The sequence below is a fragment of the Mus caroli genome, chromosome 5, assembly GCF_900094665.2.
Source record: "Mus caroli chromosome 5, CAROLI_EIJ_v1.1, whole genome shotgun sequence".
NCBI lineage: Eukaryota > Metazoa > Chordata > Mammalia > Rodentia > Muridae > Mus > Mus caroli.
In genome coordinates, this window is record NC_034574.1 from 136,397,836 (window position 1) to 136,413,018 (window position 15,183).

Below are 15,183 nucleotides of genomic sequence, written 5' to 3' on the forward strand. Positions count from 1 at the left end.
CCTGGCTGTCCTGGAACTCACTTTGTAGACCAGGCTGGCCTCGAACTCAGAAATCCGCCTGCCTCTGCCTCCGGAGTGCTGGGATTAAAGGCGTGCGCCACCACGCCCGGCGGGATTCTCTTCTTTTAAGGCATCTTAAAAGTTTATAGATCCTGTCCATCCCCAGTGAGGACACGCAGGACAGACGGGGTGGGCATACTCAGGGAGTGCCTCCCCTCCCTGCTTCTCTTTCTCGACTGCTTGGGATCACGAGGAAGTGTCTCTCACTCTGTATTCACTGCTGCTGCCTTTGGGTAGGATATGGTGGAAATGTTATGAATTGAGGAATTGCCAACTTTTGCCTAGCCACCAACCTAAAAACTTTATAAAGAAACTAAGACTGTATGAGTTCAAGACCAACCTGGTTAGTTTAGCAAGACTGTCTCAAAATAAAGAAAGGGTTTGGAGCGCACGCAACTCAGCTACCTGGCATGTGCAAGGCTCCCTATTCCAACTCAAAAGGGATCAAAGCTGGGCTGGGGTAGAGTTCTGTGGTAGGTGACAGCGTCACATGCACAGGACCACACAAATATCCAGAATCACAAACAAAGGGGAAGAAGAGGAGGAAAGGAGAGGAGAAAAGAGGAAGGAATGGCAAGAGGATTAAATCCCCAGAGACTTATTGAGTAATACCCAGGAAGCTTTACCACAGTTAGAGGAGTGCTTCTCCTCTAATGGACGGATGTTTGACAATTTTCTGAGTGGTATGACACTCTCAGGGATGGTGACAGTAAAATAAGTTACAGGAAGTAGAGGGATGCACAAACGCCCAATTATCACAGCAAATGTGCACAACAAAAGCATGTACCTGTAGCCTAACCGCCAGCTGGGGCTATCTGTGGCCATTACAGAAAGAGTGCAGAGACGCCTGAGAAGGCCATGTCAACAGTGTCTATTCCATAGGGTGTAGTGGAAATCATGAAGTTGCAGCAGGCCTCCAGATCTGACTTGTAAGGGATGGGAGCAACATTCTGCGCTCTAGCAGAGATCTATGCAAGCCAGCAGTGCTTGCAGGAACCATCCATCTATTGCTCTTCACTGCACTGCCTTTAGTCTGACTTTAAGCTGATGTCACTCAGGAGAACCAGTGTTGTATCAGATGACCATCAGTACACCCTTCACCTGTGCTGAAAACTCAACTCACAGAAAATGGCTTCACAGCCCTCCACGGTGAAGCTGTCACTCAGTATTCTCATAAAAGAAAGCACGCCTTCTGTTGAGTACTTCTTGCAAAATGGAAACGCCCAAATGTTAAAGACCGTGCTGGATGGACAGCTTTGCCTTTTTTTCTTACTTGAAGTTGGAGGAAATATTTTTCATTAGGACAACTTTACTTCTCCTAAGCCAAGACACTTAAAGTGACAAAGCAGAGCCCAGGATGTCAGAAGCGAGTCCAAGCTTTGTATGGACTTTGCTGGGCAAGGACCGGCCTGCTGCTGGGGAGGGTCTGCAGCGTTAGCGAGCCTTCCCCCAGCATCACATGCCATTCCACTCCTCACATGGCAGCTGAGCATGTGAAGGGGCCTACAGAGAGATGCCGGGGGTTGTACCAAACAGTGCTTGCCATGTTCATGGTGCATCCTGGCACCTGACAACATGACAGCGTGGCAAGGTGTAGGAGTGACAGAGGAAATGCAGGGATTGGTCCAGGGATAGTGGATCATGTTCTTTTATCCTTTGCATTAATGCTGTATTGTACAACCCAGCCCTGTTAGTCTTTCTAATGTGTGGAGGAGTGTCCCGTTTCCTGCCAAATAACTCAAAAGATGTTACGAGAAGAGATGCTACTAGCTGTTTGAGTTAAAAGAGGTTTTTTTTTTTGGGGGGGGGTGTCACTTTTTATTATGAAAATTTTTAATTTTTTTCTTTTCTTTCTTTGTCTCCTCTTCCACCTTACTCCAAGAGACAGTCTCACAGTGTAGCCTTGAAACTTAATATGAAAACCAGGCTGCTATTGAGCTTACAGAGATCCACCTGATGTAATCTCCTGAGTGCTGAGATTAAAGGCATGCCCCACATACCTGGCCTAGAAATCTCAAACTTTGAATGTAGAACTGATAACCAATCAAATGATTCTATAATTTTTAGCTTACTCAATTTTTTTCTGAAGTCTTTGATAGTAAAATTTAGATCTAATAGCCTTAAAATAATTAAAACAAAATAGTTGGTTATAAATCTCTAGAAAATAAGGATATTTCCTATATAACTGCAACACCATTATCCTACCTGACAAAAATTATATTTTTAAAATTACATATTCCCTCCCCACCCGTGTGTGTGTGTGTGTGTGTGTGTGTGNGCGTGTGTGTGTGTGTGTGTGTACGTGTGTGTGTGTGCGTGTGTGTGTGTGCGCGTGTGTGTGTGTGTGTGTGCGTGTGTGTGTGTGTGCACGTGCGCGTGTGTGTGTGTGTGCGCGTGTGCGTGCGCGTGCGCGTGTGCAAGCATGCCCGTGGTACACATATGGCAGTCAGTCCTCTCCTCCTAACATGTGGATCCTGGGGCTCACACTCAGGTTGGGTTTGGCGGGAAGCACTCTGCCTATGGCCGCCTTTCCAGCTCCTCTCCTCTTTAAGACGAGACTTCCTGGCAAGGTGAATGGGCAGCACTTTATTGTTTAGTGCCTCCTTGCCTTAAAGGCTAAGACAGGCATTGTAGAAGAGAGAGGTCCAGGCAGGCGTGGGAAGGCTCTGATGGATGAGCACTGGCATCTTTAGGATGAAACCGTCTCGGTGTTTCCGTTACCTTTGTTCATTCTTAGCAGCCTTCTTGTCTCCAGGGCAGGAGAGGAAGCCGTTTCTGTAGAAAAGCCATCTGCAGAAGACTGAAATCTGCAGCTCTTTGCTTCTAGACTCTTGTGTTGTGTATGTACGTCGGAGAGGTCAGCAGAAGAAAAGCCTTAGGCTTTCTTAAGGGTGGCTTTAGGCAGCTGATCGGTGTGGTTGACTAATATCCAGCTAATACCACTAAAGACTGCCTAACTTGAGAAATATTCTCTTTGTTAAAGTTGATGATTGTGATAATAGTTTTGAAGAGAAAACATGTATGCTTGTTTATGCTTCATCTTTCTGGGTATTGGGCATTGCTGGCTCCTTTTATGTCTTTTCTTTGACATAAAGGGCATAAAATGTCGAGAGAGAGAGAGAGAGAGAGAGAGAGAGAGAGAGTGTGTGTGTGTGTGTGTGTGTGTGTGTGTGTTGGACATGCCTCCTACTTTTGCTGATTGGTCTGAGCTGAGACAGCTCAGGTTCTGGGGTGAGGAAGCACATAGCCTCAGCTACCAAGTACTGCATAGCAGGGCGGGAGGCAGCTCCATGATGAAGCTGGCACTTTGCAAGGTAGAAGGAAGACACTGGTTCCAGGGACCTTGTGGAAATCTAAGTTTGTCTGTCTGTCTGTCTATCTATCTATCAATCAGTCAATCTATTTATCTATCTATCTATCTATCTATCTATCTATCTATCTATCTATCTAGGTGTGTGTGTCCATTCAGTGACTCCTAAAGGGCTATTTGGTCCTTGGAATCACAGTCACAGACACTTGTGAACTGCCTGATGTAGGTACTGGGATCAAACTCTGAGCCTCTGATAGAGCACCAAGTGCTCTTAAGTGTTGAGCCATCTTTCCATCCCCATTCTATCTTCAATATCTCTTTCCTAGGGAAAAATCATTCAATCTCTCTTGGCCTCAGTTTTAAAATAGGGATAATAATGACTGTCCTCATGGTGTTTTTGAGGGTCCCAGGTATTTTATAGCCCTCTGTTATTTGGAGAGCAGTAACCATTTCCTTAGTAGCATTTTGGCATAGAAGGTTACCTAAGGACACCACTAAGGCACCATTCATGTTTCTGTGTGGAGCGAGCAGAGGAAGAAGAGGTAGCAATGTAACAGACACTCTGCTTCTCTCCTTCCTCCACGCCTTACAGGATGTGCTTATTATACACTCTGCATTCATTGTTCTGATCATGTTATGACATGTATTTATGTGCCCGTGGTTAGTTTTTTCTTTTTTTAAATGATTTGTTTATTTTATGTGAATTGATGTTTTTCCTGCATGTATGTCTATCTGAGGATGTTGGATCCCCTTGAGCTGAAGTTAAAGTTGTTATCTAGCATGTGGGTGCTGCAGATTGAACCTAGGTCCTCTGGAAGAACAGCCAGTGCTCTTAACCTCAGGATCATCTCTTCAGCCTATCCATGGTTAGTTTTAATCGCCAACTTGATATAATACAGAATCTCCTGGAAAAGAAGTCTCAGTAAAGAATTCTCTAGAATAGGTTGGTTTGTGGTTGTGGCCATGTGGGAGTTTCTTGATTGGGTTAAGGTGAGGAAGACCTCCTGTGAGTGTGGGCAGCACCATTTCATGCACAGGCTGGGTCCTAGTGAGTGAAGAGAGCAAGCTGTGCACTAGCATGGTCATACACACTCATTCTCTCTGCTCTTGGATGCGTGTTCAAACTCCACGGAGTCCCTATGACAATGGACTGGAGTTGTGAGCTAAATGCACCCTTTCCCCCTAACACAGCTTTGTCAGGGTATTTTATCATGGCAGTGGGGAACAAAGCTAAGAAAATTCCTGTACAATTTATTATTTAATGTTTTGTTCTTGAGGTTCATAAGAGAATGTGTGCAATGTCTACACAGATGTTCTGAAATCACCTGATAGCAACTGGTTTTCTATGAGAGGCCAGCACACTTGCCCTGCCTCCCGTGGATGGCATTTAACTTCTTGGATAATTTCTAATCTATAAAATGTGCTTCTTCAACATTGCTACTCCAGCTGCACTGCTGCAGAGTGCTACATCCTGGTTGCTGTCTGATGTACCTGAGTGCTTCCCCAAGTTCCTGCTCATTTGTGCTCCCCAGCTCTGCTCCCACCCCAGCACAGCAAGTCTAGTGAGATTGGCAAGCAGTTTTATAGTTGTGCCTAAGAAAGCCCCTAGTTCTACAAGGCTCACGGTGGAGCTGAGTGTAGGCGGCCAGCACCGTGCTGCCTTCCCACTGCATTTCTCAGTCCCCAGAGTGTAACCACTTTGACCTTTCTTACTGGTGTGTGTCTGGTTCAGGGCATGTTTTATGTGTTACATATGTAGCACTTCAGTGAAAGGCTACATGCAGTTGAGAGCTGAGTACAGCAGGGCCACCTTGCCCACTGCTCCCTGCTGGGTGCTGGGGTGTGCTGGTTGCATCTGTGTCTATCTTAGCACTACAACCTCCACCATGGAAACCTCTCCTGAGGTCTCCGTGGTGGAGCAGGTCTGTGCTAAAGCATGGGGGCGGGATGATGAGCATGTGGTGGGGTGAGGTGTGCACAGAGGTGCTTGGTGTCCTTTAGCTTTGTTTTCCTCCAGAGCAGCAGGCAGCCTCTGTAGGGTGGCTCAGAGGAGGCTCAGGGGCCTCCCAACCCAACCTCCCGCCTCCGGTCTCCAGCCTGACCAGGTTCCCCGAAGGTGTTAACCTTTCTTTCTTCTTTCTTCTTCTTTTCAGTGCCTGAAGACCTGTCATTAGAAGAGCGAGAAGAACTTTTGGACATTCGTAGAAGAAAAAAGGAACTTATTGATGACATTGAGGTAACTCAGCAACAGCAGAGTGTCTTAGCGTGTGGATTTGTGTGGCATACTGAATAGGGTAGCTTCAGGAACACGCGACATTGAGTCTTCAGTATGTGTGTATTAGAAATACAGAGACAGAGGAGATGGCTTCTCCAGCCTGGCGCAGCAAAGACTGTCCATCCCGAAAGCACAAGCTCTGGTAGAGACCTCAATGGGACTAACATGCCCAGTAGTTGTCATGTGGCCTCAGAGGTACAGTGTCAGTGGAAGCAGTGGCAACAGCCCGGCACATGCTGCCCTCTTCTGTGTATATTATTCCAGGCACTCAGAAAAGTGCCTGCTATATCTTTGGCAGTCTGTGTCCTTTGAATAGACAGACAAGCATATTTGTTGGATTCTAACTATATACCATGTGCCTACTTGGTAAGGGCAGAATAACAAATTTAAACGAAGATAAGTAAAACCGATGGGTATACAGTGCCTTCCCACAATTGTGTACTTGATTCCGAGGCCAGGGTGGAAGGTGTGCCACAGGGCAAGAGCTGAGTGAAGCTACATACAGTACATTCAGAGCTGGGGATCTGAGCTGCTTCAGACGACATGCAGGGGCCACCTGGTCCTCAGGAAAGACAGTTGTGTGGCTCTGCTTGAGGGGCCTCCTAGTCACTGTCATTGCCAAAGTAAATGTTGCTTCACAGGCCACGATTGTCCTAGACAATGGCTCCTTTCTAGGAACTTGTTTAAGTTTGAACTTGTTGGCACACACATAATAGGGTTCTGAATATAATGTCTTTGTACTTGAGAGGTAATTGGTGGCTGTTTGGCTGTCAGGTTAGCCTGCATTCTTGGAAAATTCTGCAAACCAGCGAAGTCCTTTATCTAAAGAGTGAGAGTGGGTATCGTGTGGACAGAGTGATCGTACTGCTTAATAACACGGCCCCTTCCCTGAACTCTGACTGCAGAGAGGTGGGGAAACCAGCCAGAGGGGGCTGAGCCTTTTCGGTCCCCTCTGTTTCTGATGTCTCTGAGTTGGGCCTTGTTCTTAGGGCTTCATGTTGCTCTTTTAAAAAGAATCGTGACTAGCCAGGTGTGGTGGCGCACGCCTTTAATCCTAGCACTCGGGAGGCAGAGGCAGGCAGGATTCTGAGTTCGAGGCCAGCCTGGTCTACAGAGTGGGTTCCAAGACAACCAGGGCTACACAGAGAAACCCTGTCTCGAAAAACAAAAACAAAAGAGAATGGTAACTAATCATCACTTTGAATTTTTATTATTTTAGATGATGTACATGTGTGTGTGTCTATGGACACGAGTGCAGGTGCGCTCAGGCCAGAGGAATGGGACCCCCTCGAGCTGGACTTAAGTGGTGTGAGCCATCTGATGTGTGTGTGCAGATTGAGGGTAGCACAGTGTGTTAACTTCTAAGCCGTTTCTCTAGCCCTGAGGGGCTTCATCTTTTATGAAGTGACAGTCATGAGACTGTTTGGCAAACCTGGTATCAACTTAGACATCTCCAAGTCTCTGCTCCCCTCAGAATGCAGGCTACCCATGCGTCTGGTTATATGCGATGACCACATGGTTTAGCTAAGGACCCCCGCTTGCCTGTACATGCTTTTGTATTGTTTACTTCCTTCTTGACTTTTCACACAGATACTTAAGAGCCTGCCTTGTTGGACACCTGTGATATGTGTAATGAGAGGTGGAGATTGTGTGTGGGCAAGCATGAGTGTGGGCGTACATGAATATGTGTGTGCATGAATGTGTGAGTACATGAGTGTGCGTGCATGAGTGTATGCTTGCTTGCCTGTGTTCTCTGTGCTGTGCTGCCTCTGGCATTGGGTCTACCTTACTGGTACAGATGTTGGGTTTTGGCCTTGTGATGCTCATATGAGTCCTTAGGAAAGCTTAGCCTGGAGAAGATCAGGATGTCTCTGAGCCTATGAGTATAGGAGAGTTAAGATACCCCATGACCTGGCTCCTTCTTTTCTAACAGAGGCTGAAATATGAAATTGCAGAAGTGATGACGGAGATTGACAACCTGACTTCAGTGGAGGAGAGGTAAAATGCTTGTGACTGTTCAGACTCCTCCCCCTCTTTATTTCTGCCACCTCCTCCAGCCACTATAGCAGGAGCAAGGGCTGGGCTGGGAGTCGGGGCCTTTGGCCATCCTTCCTCATGCCTCCTGTGTCCTCGTCAACTTTGTAGGTGTGGGAGTAAGCAGAGGGACTCTGAGTTAACTCTGTATCATGAGAACAGGACTCTAAAGTCTTGCTTTGTAGCAAGGCCCTGCTTTCCACCATTAGCCTTTCTGAAGAAGTCTTACTGTTCATGAAGATGCAAAACGCGGCAGCAGTGTCACCTGTGGAGGGCAGTAGGGTCTGCGGGACACCGCTGCCTTATGCCGCAGGTGGACCTGAGATGGAGAAGGAACAGGGGTGTGTGGTTCTGCTGTACTCTGTGAAATACTAATGATTTTTCAAAATTGTTTAAAACCAATAGCAAAACTACTCAGAGGAACAAGCAAATAGCCATGGGAAGGAAGAAATTCAACATGGACCCCAAAAAGGTGAGGAATAGTTCCGGCCTTCAGCATGCAAATGGCTGACTCCCATGGCCTTGTGAAAAGATGGAGTTGATGTTTCAGTTTGTCACAAGCACCTGGACCTTTCTCATGGTCTGGGGCTCTGGATGCAGGCCTGTCGGTCACTTGCTGAGAGCCCCAGGTCCAGAAACTCTGTCAGCCCCGTGGTGTCTGCCCACCACATCCAAGGGCATCAGGGTTTAGTCAGGCTGTGGTGAATTGCTTTGTAGGTTTCACTTGATGTCCCTTTTGACCTGAAAGTATTTTTATGAATTTTATGTTAATTACTGGTTCTATTCAACTATTTATAATTAAAGCTCATTTAGTCTGCACATGAATTTTTTTAAAAAATCATTTAGTATTGTAGACTTGGTTGTGATACTTGCTTTAGTCAGCTTAAGCTGTTATGACAAAGTACCACACCTTGAAAACCAGGCTGGTGGAGTGAGGCTGTAAGCCCAGTGCTGGAAGGTAGAAACAGGAGGGCCAGAGGATCCGAAGCTCACTGTCGTCTTGACCTACAAAGCCAGCTGGTGGCTAGCCTGGCATGCATAAAAACTGGCATGCATGGAAATAAACACAGCACCCAGGCCAGGGATGGGAACCCCAGAGATTTTCTTCTCACACTCCTCTGTCGGCCTGCAGGTCTGAGCCCATGGGTGCTTTCATGCTTGTGTTCACTGAGGTCCCTCCTCTCCGTGCAGATGGCAGCCGTCTTTCTGAATCTTCATGTGCCGAGGCTGTGGAGGAAGCTGGGTTTAGAGCTCCTCTTCTCAGGCGCTGTACGCCCTGACCCACCCGGCACCTCCAAATGAGCTTGTCTTACCTGATCACCCCACGGTCTCTGCCTCCACTGGCTGTCACGGGGTTGGGGCTTTGTGTGTGCATCTTGAGGGACATACACAATTAGTCCACAGACACAGTAGAAAATCTCACTTTGTAGCTCAGAACACTATTTATGCCTGTGTCAAAGGGCGCCATGTCACCTCATGAAAGCACAAGGAAATGCCAGAGTGACTAGTCTCAGGTAGGTGGGACTGTCAGCCTCTGAGCGATGACACTTTAAGCAAGGAGCTTTGGCTTTGTTCAGTGGGCTAGCGTCTAGAAGTAACACTAGGGTTTATAAATAAATCAGGAAAGGTTTGATTAGATCACGGAAGTCTGGAGCTGTGTTACCAGAGAAGGCTGTGTCAGGCACAGTAGCGAAACAGTATCTTCTAAGGTTTAAGGGGAGAAATGATTTAAAACTGAGAACTCTGTCCAGACTGTCCCTAATGAAAAAATAAGAGCAGTGACAGTTTTAGACATGCAGGGACTAAAAAAGTTAGTCACTAAGACCTTGTCTGAGTATTGAGAAACTGAGTAAGTATACCCTAACACAAGAAACACACCCAGAATACAGAAGGTGCACAGAGCCAGGGGTGCTGTAACCCCAGTACTGGGGAGGCTAAGGCAGGAGGATCATCAAGTTCAGGGTCAGCCTAAACCACAGAATGTGATACGTGCCGCCTCCTAAAACAGCCACACAGAAGACAAAAAGAAACCAACAAACCCCAAGTCTAAACAAGAAGAGGGTTATATGAAAAAATGTATTTTAGAAGACCCAAATTCGCTCAGTATATTTTATGAGAAAGGAGAGGAACAAAGACTGCTGAGGTTTTCTAGGTATTGAGAGGCATACACAGGTTAAATGCCAAGATTTTGGGTTGCCATGAAAAACAGGGATGAGCTAAGGTTTATCCGTTCCCAGAAGAAGGTATGGTCATGGCAGGGATGGCCTGGGCTTCAGAGTTTCACAAACTCTTCCTTCCAAAAGACCCGCCCCCATCCCCCCAAAAAAATCTCCCAGCTATGGGATGAGAGGAGTGAGCTCTTGACTTGGCTAAATTACCTAGGTTAGAAGTAATACCAGCAGGGACCAGAGAGGCCGTTTAGTGGGTCCCACGTGTGTGGGTTGGAGACCTGGCACTCACAGGGTGGCTCACATCCACTAGGACTCCAGTTCCAGAGAACTTGAAGCCCTTTCTGGCCTTTGTGTGTTTGTGGTGCACAGACACACATGGAGGCAAAGCACACACACAGAAGGACACACACACCAGCACCTCTCAGGTGAGATGCCCTTAGAGGAAGACTGAAGTGAAGAGAGAGGAAGAGGCACACAGATCACTCACTGCAAGGCCATCCTGGTCCACAAAGTCAGTTCCAGACCAATCAGGGCTTCACAGTAAAACGCTGTCTCAAAAACAAAAGAAAACAACCTTTTTACTAATGAGACATTTGATTTCTTTTATAAGTATTTTTTTTAATGTCTAGTACTCTGTACCTTCTGTAACAAATTACCCCAAACTAGATGACTTAAGGCACAGAAATATATCCTCATGCAGGAGGCAAGTAGTCCAAGCTGAAGGTCCAGGCAGAATACCTTTCACACTTGCAAGGTGAGTCTGTCCAGGCCTCTATCCTAGCTGTAGGTGATTGACAGCGGTGTGCCTTAGCTGTGGACATAGCCTCCAGCTGCTGAGCCTTCTCTCTCTTCTGTGCACATTCCCTTTTACTGTATAGTCCAGGCTGGCCTAGAACTCGAGATCGTCTTGCCTTAGCCTCTGAAGTGCTGAGAGTGTAAGCATGTGCCACTACGTAGTACCTGGCTTAACTGCTCTTGTAAGGACATTGATCACTGGACTCAGAGCAGGCCTGCTCCCATGGCCTCTGCTTCCTTTCTGTCTCTCACTCTGATGGAGACTTTCTTACACCCACTTGCTTGGTATCTGGCTTTTGACTCCATTTGTGCTTAGTCTGCATCAGACACTTCATCACTGAGCAGAGTTTAAAGGAAAAAGATTAGATTGGGCCCATGGTTTTAGAGAGTCAGGCATGGTCATCGGGATGCTCTGGGCCTGAGGGGAGGCAGAAGAGTGTGTGGTAGCAGATGTGGCAGAGGCCCTTTACTTGTGGAGACAGGAAGCAGAGAAAAGCAGCAAGAAGGGGCCAGATAGACCCTTCAGAGACACGCCTCCATCAGCCCACTTCCTGTGACCAGACCCTGTCTTCCACAGCTCTGCTACCTTCAACCTATCAGCCTTGAAGAATCTTAACATTAATGAGGTCAAAACTCTCAAAATCTAGTGTCGTCCAATCTAATCGTGTCTGGGAGCACACAGACACGCAGAAGTGTCCTTCAGTGACCTAGGTCTCTCAGTCCAGCCCAGTGGACAGGACTAACCTTGTAGGTCTCTGCCCTGAACTCCCTGCAGCTCCGTTTCCCATGATGAGGGTCTGTGTCTCCTGCAGAGGGAACCTTTGCAGGGATCCTCCTGCTGTCCCTCCTGTGACGGCAGCCAAAAATGACCTTCTTCTGACCATATGGTTTTCTCATGTCTCCCCAACAGTTGTGTTGATCCCTTTTCTTACTGCTGTGGCAAAGTGCCTGACAGAATAGACCTCAGGAAGGAAGGGTCACGTGGGCTTACAGGTCAAGGGTCAGTCCATAGTGGAAAGGCATGGCAGCTGAAGCTCGCTCTGCGTCCACAGTTGTAAGAAGTGGCGCTCACCTGGAGCTCAGCTACCTTCTCCTAGTCCATGGAAGCCGTGCCATCCACCATAAGGAGTGGCCTTCCCTCACTTCACAGTCTCTTGACACTCCCTCACAGACAAGCTTTTCTCCTAGGTGACTCCAAGCGCTGTCAGGCTGTCTAGATCAGCTGTTACAGTGACCTAGTTCTTTGGGAGGACAGAGGCTCAGGGCAGGTCCAGAACATCTATCCATACAGCATGTTCCACAAAGTCACTGACCTGGCAGAGGTCTAGGCTTCCAAGGTCTGGCACTTAGCCTTGACACCACAGACCCTGGAGCCCCAGGACAGGAAGGAGGGGAGAAAAAGCCAGAGGGCAAAGATGCAAGAACCTCATAAGAGTCCTGGGACTGTCTGTCTGCCTAGGGGGTCATTGGATCTTTGAGGGGGATGTCTTCAAACTCAGCCTCTGCTAGCACAGTGTCAGTGGAAGGAGTCCAGGAACCAGGCCCACACCAGACCACTTTACACTCTACTTCCATGAGCCTTTTGTTCCAGAATCCTGGGTGCTTTCAGATGCCTTCCTTCCTGCCTGCCCTTAGTAGATTTCAGAGTAGCAAGACTTACCAGTTCACACTTACTGTTAATCTCATGACTCCTAATGTTCTTAGCAAGGGTTCTATAATGCTGCAGTATTGACCTTTGACCCTGAGGTGTTAGGCAGTAAACACCTGCCTAAGGTCCTGTGGTTATTGCCCCTCCCTTGCCAGCCCCAAGGGTATCCCTGCCCTGTGTCCCTCTGCTGGCTGCTGGCTCACTGGCTCACTGGCTCTAAGTCCTCCTCACCTGTTTGGTTGGAGAACAAGCCACACAAAGCAGCAGTGAAGTTGGTTTTAGCCCATACTCCAGCACAGGTGTGTCCCATGGCCACAGCAGCGTGCAGAGTGTGTGTAGTTTCACAGTAGCACCAGGTGGCATGCTTTCCCACTCCTGCCAGAAACACACAAGAGTTAACGGAGGGCTGCTGTCAGATTTAAACGGCACGTTGCGTGGCCCACAAATTTTAAATGTAAGTCTTGAAGCCTCCTGACAAATTAAGAAACAAAACCCTCAACCCAGAACAAACCGTACTTGCAGAACATTGCAGGCCACCTTTCTGGGGCCACTGTTTCTCAGATCCATTCCCCCAGGTATCCCACACGATCACCAAAATTAGGTTTTCCTTTTTTAAGACTTGCGCAAGCAGAATGAAAATACACCTGCCTGGGGATGGGGAGGCGGCTTCCGTGGCTGTGGAGCTTGCCTGGGGATGGAGAGGCGGCTTCCGTGGCTGTGGAGCTTGCCTGGGGATGGAGAGGTGGCTTTCATGGCTGTGGAGCTTGCCTGGGGATGGAGAGGTGGCTTTCATGGCTGTGGAGCTTGCCTGGGGATGGAGAGGCGGCTTCCGTGGCTGTGGAGCTTGCTGTGCGGGTTTGAGGACCAGAGGACCAGAGATTGAGCCTCCAAACCCACACAAAACCCAAGTAGGCATAGTGGGCCCACACTTGAGAGGCAGAGACAGGAAAGCCCTGGTCAAGGTAGCTAAGTAGATAGACTAGAATTGGTAGCTCTGGGTTCAGTGGGAGACCCAGCCTCAACAATTAAAAATGGAGCACAAAGAAGACATGAGAGTGGCGTAGGGCTTCCATGCATGAGCACATGTGCACATGCACATGCCTGCACCATGCACACAGTGACCAAGATGCATTTACGTAAACACGTGTGCTCTTGCACTGTCTTTTGCTGTGTCCTAGGTCTATGAGCTCTCGTTCATTTTGTTCTCTCCACCCGGTTGCAGTCTTCCACCGTCTACCTTTATCTTCTCTCTTACTGGTTGTCTGTTGCTGTATGAAGTTTTTGGGAATGCTAAATAAGGCTGCCAGATGGACTGTGGGTGGATGAGGAAGCCACAGCAGGCCTGGGAGTTTCAGCTGGAAAAGCCTCCCTGAGTTTGTAGAAATGCCTCTTGGCACATGGATAGCAGACTCCCATGTGCTCTCCCCAGCCTGGAATAAGGTAGCTTGGTATAAACCAGCTCTCAAGTTGTGTGAAAGGTGAAGGTTTGCTATTATGGGTCCTGGAAGTCCAGTGAGATGGTGTAGTGCAGCTGATTTAGGACGACCCATTCTCAAAACTGCCAGTGCACTTTGCAGGTTCTTCAAGCGGGCCTGTGTTTGCTTGGTGTAAGCTCAGTGGCGGTGTGCCAGTTAACATGTCTTTGGCTTCAGGTAACAAACACACACACACACCCTCCAATTGGTTGCACAGTGGAGTTTATTTTCTCATGTGGATGCTGTGGCAATAAGTGTCTTCCAAGTGACAGGCGGAAGGTACTTATCCCAGTCTTTCTCTCACGTGAGGTGCTGTGGTGCTGTCATGGCATGGACTTCAAGGTGGAAAGAAAGAGGAAAGGCAGTAGAAGTGTGCATCCCTCCAGGCCTCTGTTTACGTCAGGTTGGCCAAGCCTGTGTCTTAGGTCATTGAAAAGGGTTGGGTTGGGGCAGAATGGGAAGCCACACAGCCTGGTAACCTGAGTTCCAGCGCCAGGGTCTGACTCTGAAGGCTGTGCACTGTAGCACATACACGGCACTCACACACGGACACACAATCACAGTGAATAAGGAGGCCCACCAAGCCTGAAGCTCTGAGTTCCATCCCCAGGACACCATGGTAGAAGACAGATCCAGTCCATGGCAAATTGACCTCTGATTATGGCCAGTGTATGGGCTCACACACATAAGTAAACCTAAGTTAAAACTTTAATAACTTAAAAGTTATTTTGTAAAAGGTGGGGAAGGGCTGCTGGAGAGATGGCTCAGCTGTTTTTCTGGAGGACTGCGGTCAATTACCAGCACCCACATGGTAGCTCAGACCTTCAGTAACTCCGGTCTCAGAGGATCTGACTCCTCCTTCTGGCCTCTGCAGTTGCCAGGCATGCATGTAGTAAGTACCCAGACATCCATGCAGGCAAAGCAGTCACATACATAAAACAGAAATACAAGGTTTCAAGAGACTGGTGCGTAGGGGCAGGTATTGGGTTGCCCAGCTGACAGCATCTCTCACCACAGCGAAGTCTGTGCAGCAGGAGGGAGGTGTTTTCCCTTAGCTTTACAAATGTGAAGGTGATTTTAACTGCTTGGGTGATACCTGACAAACAGAGTGGCTCCTTCTCGAATGGATGAAACCAGACCGTGTGCCTTCCATAGGTCTCTGGCATTTTCACTGTGTCTAAACCTGTTGGGTTTCTAACTGTGAAAATGGATCGTGAGTGGCCCTCCTGACCTGCATGTTCCATTCCACATTGTTCCGCAGGGCATTCAGTTCCTAATTGAGAACGACCTGCTGCAGAGCTCCCCAGAGGATGTCGCCCAGTTTCTGTACAAAGGAGAGGGCCTGAACAAGACCGTCATTGGAGACTACCTGGGTGAGAGGTAAGCTGAGGAGGCCCTCAAGCCCCTGAGCTGCG

The 15,183-nt window shown here is 48.1% G+C and overlaps 1 protein-coding gene across 2 annotated transcripts in view; it reads left to right on the top strand.

Annotated features, from left to right (window-relative positions):
• Cyth3 (cytohesin 3) overlaps window positions 1-15,183 on the top strand; it is a 58,810-nt gene that overhangs the window by 26,064 nt on the left and 17,563 nt on the right. For both annotated transcript variants that reach the window (XM_021163221.2, XM_029477181.1), the window contains exons 2-5: window positions 5,524-5,606; window positions 7,579-7,643; window positions 8,085-8,151; window positions 15,030-15,148. In XM_021163221.2, the coding sequence (XP_021018880.1) occupies window positions 5,524-5,606; window positions 7,579-7,643; window positions 8,085-8,151; window positions 15,030-15,148 (334 nt within the window). The remainder of the gene's footprint in view (window positions 1-5,523; window positions 5,607-7,578; window positions 7,644-8,084; window positions 8,152-15,029; window positions 15,149-15,183) is intronic.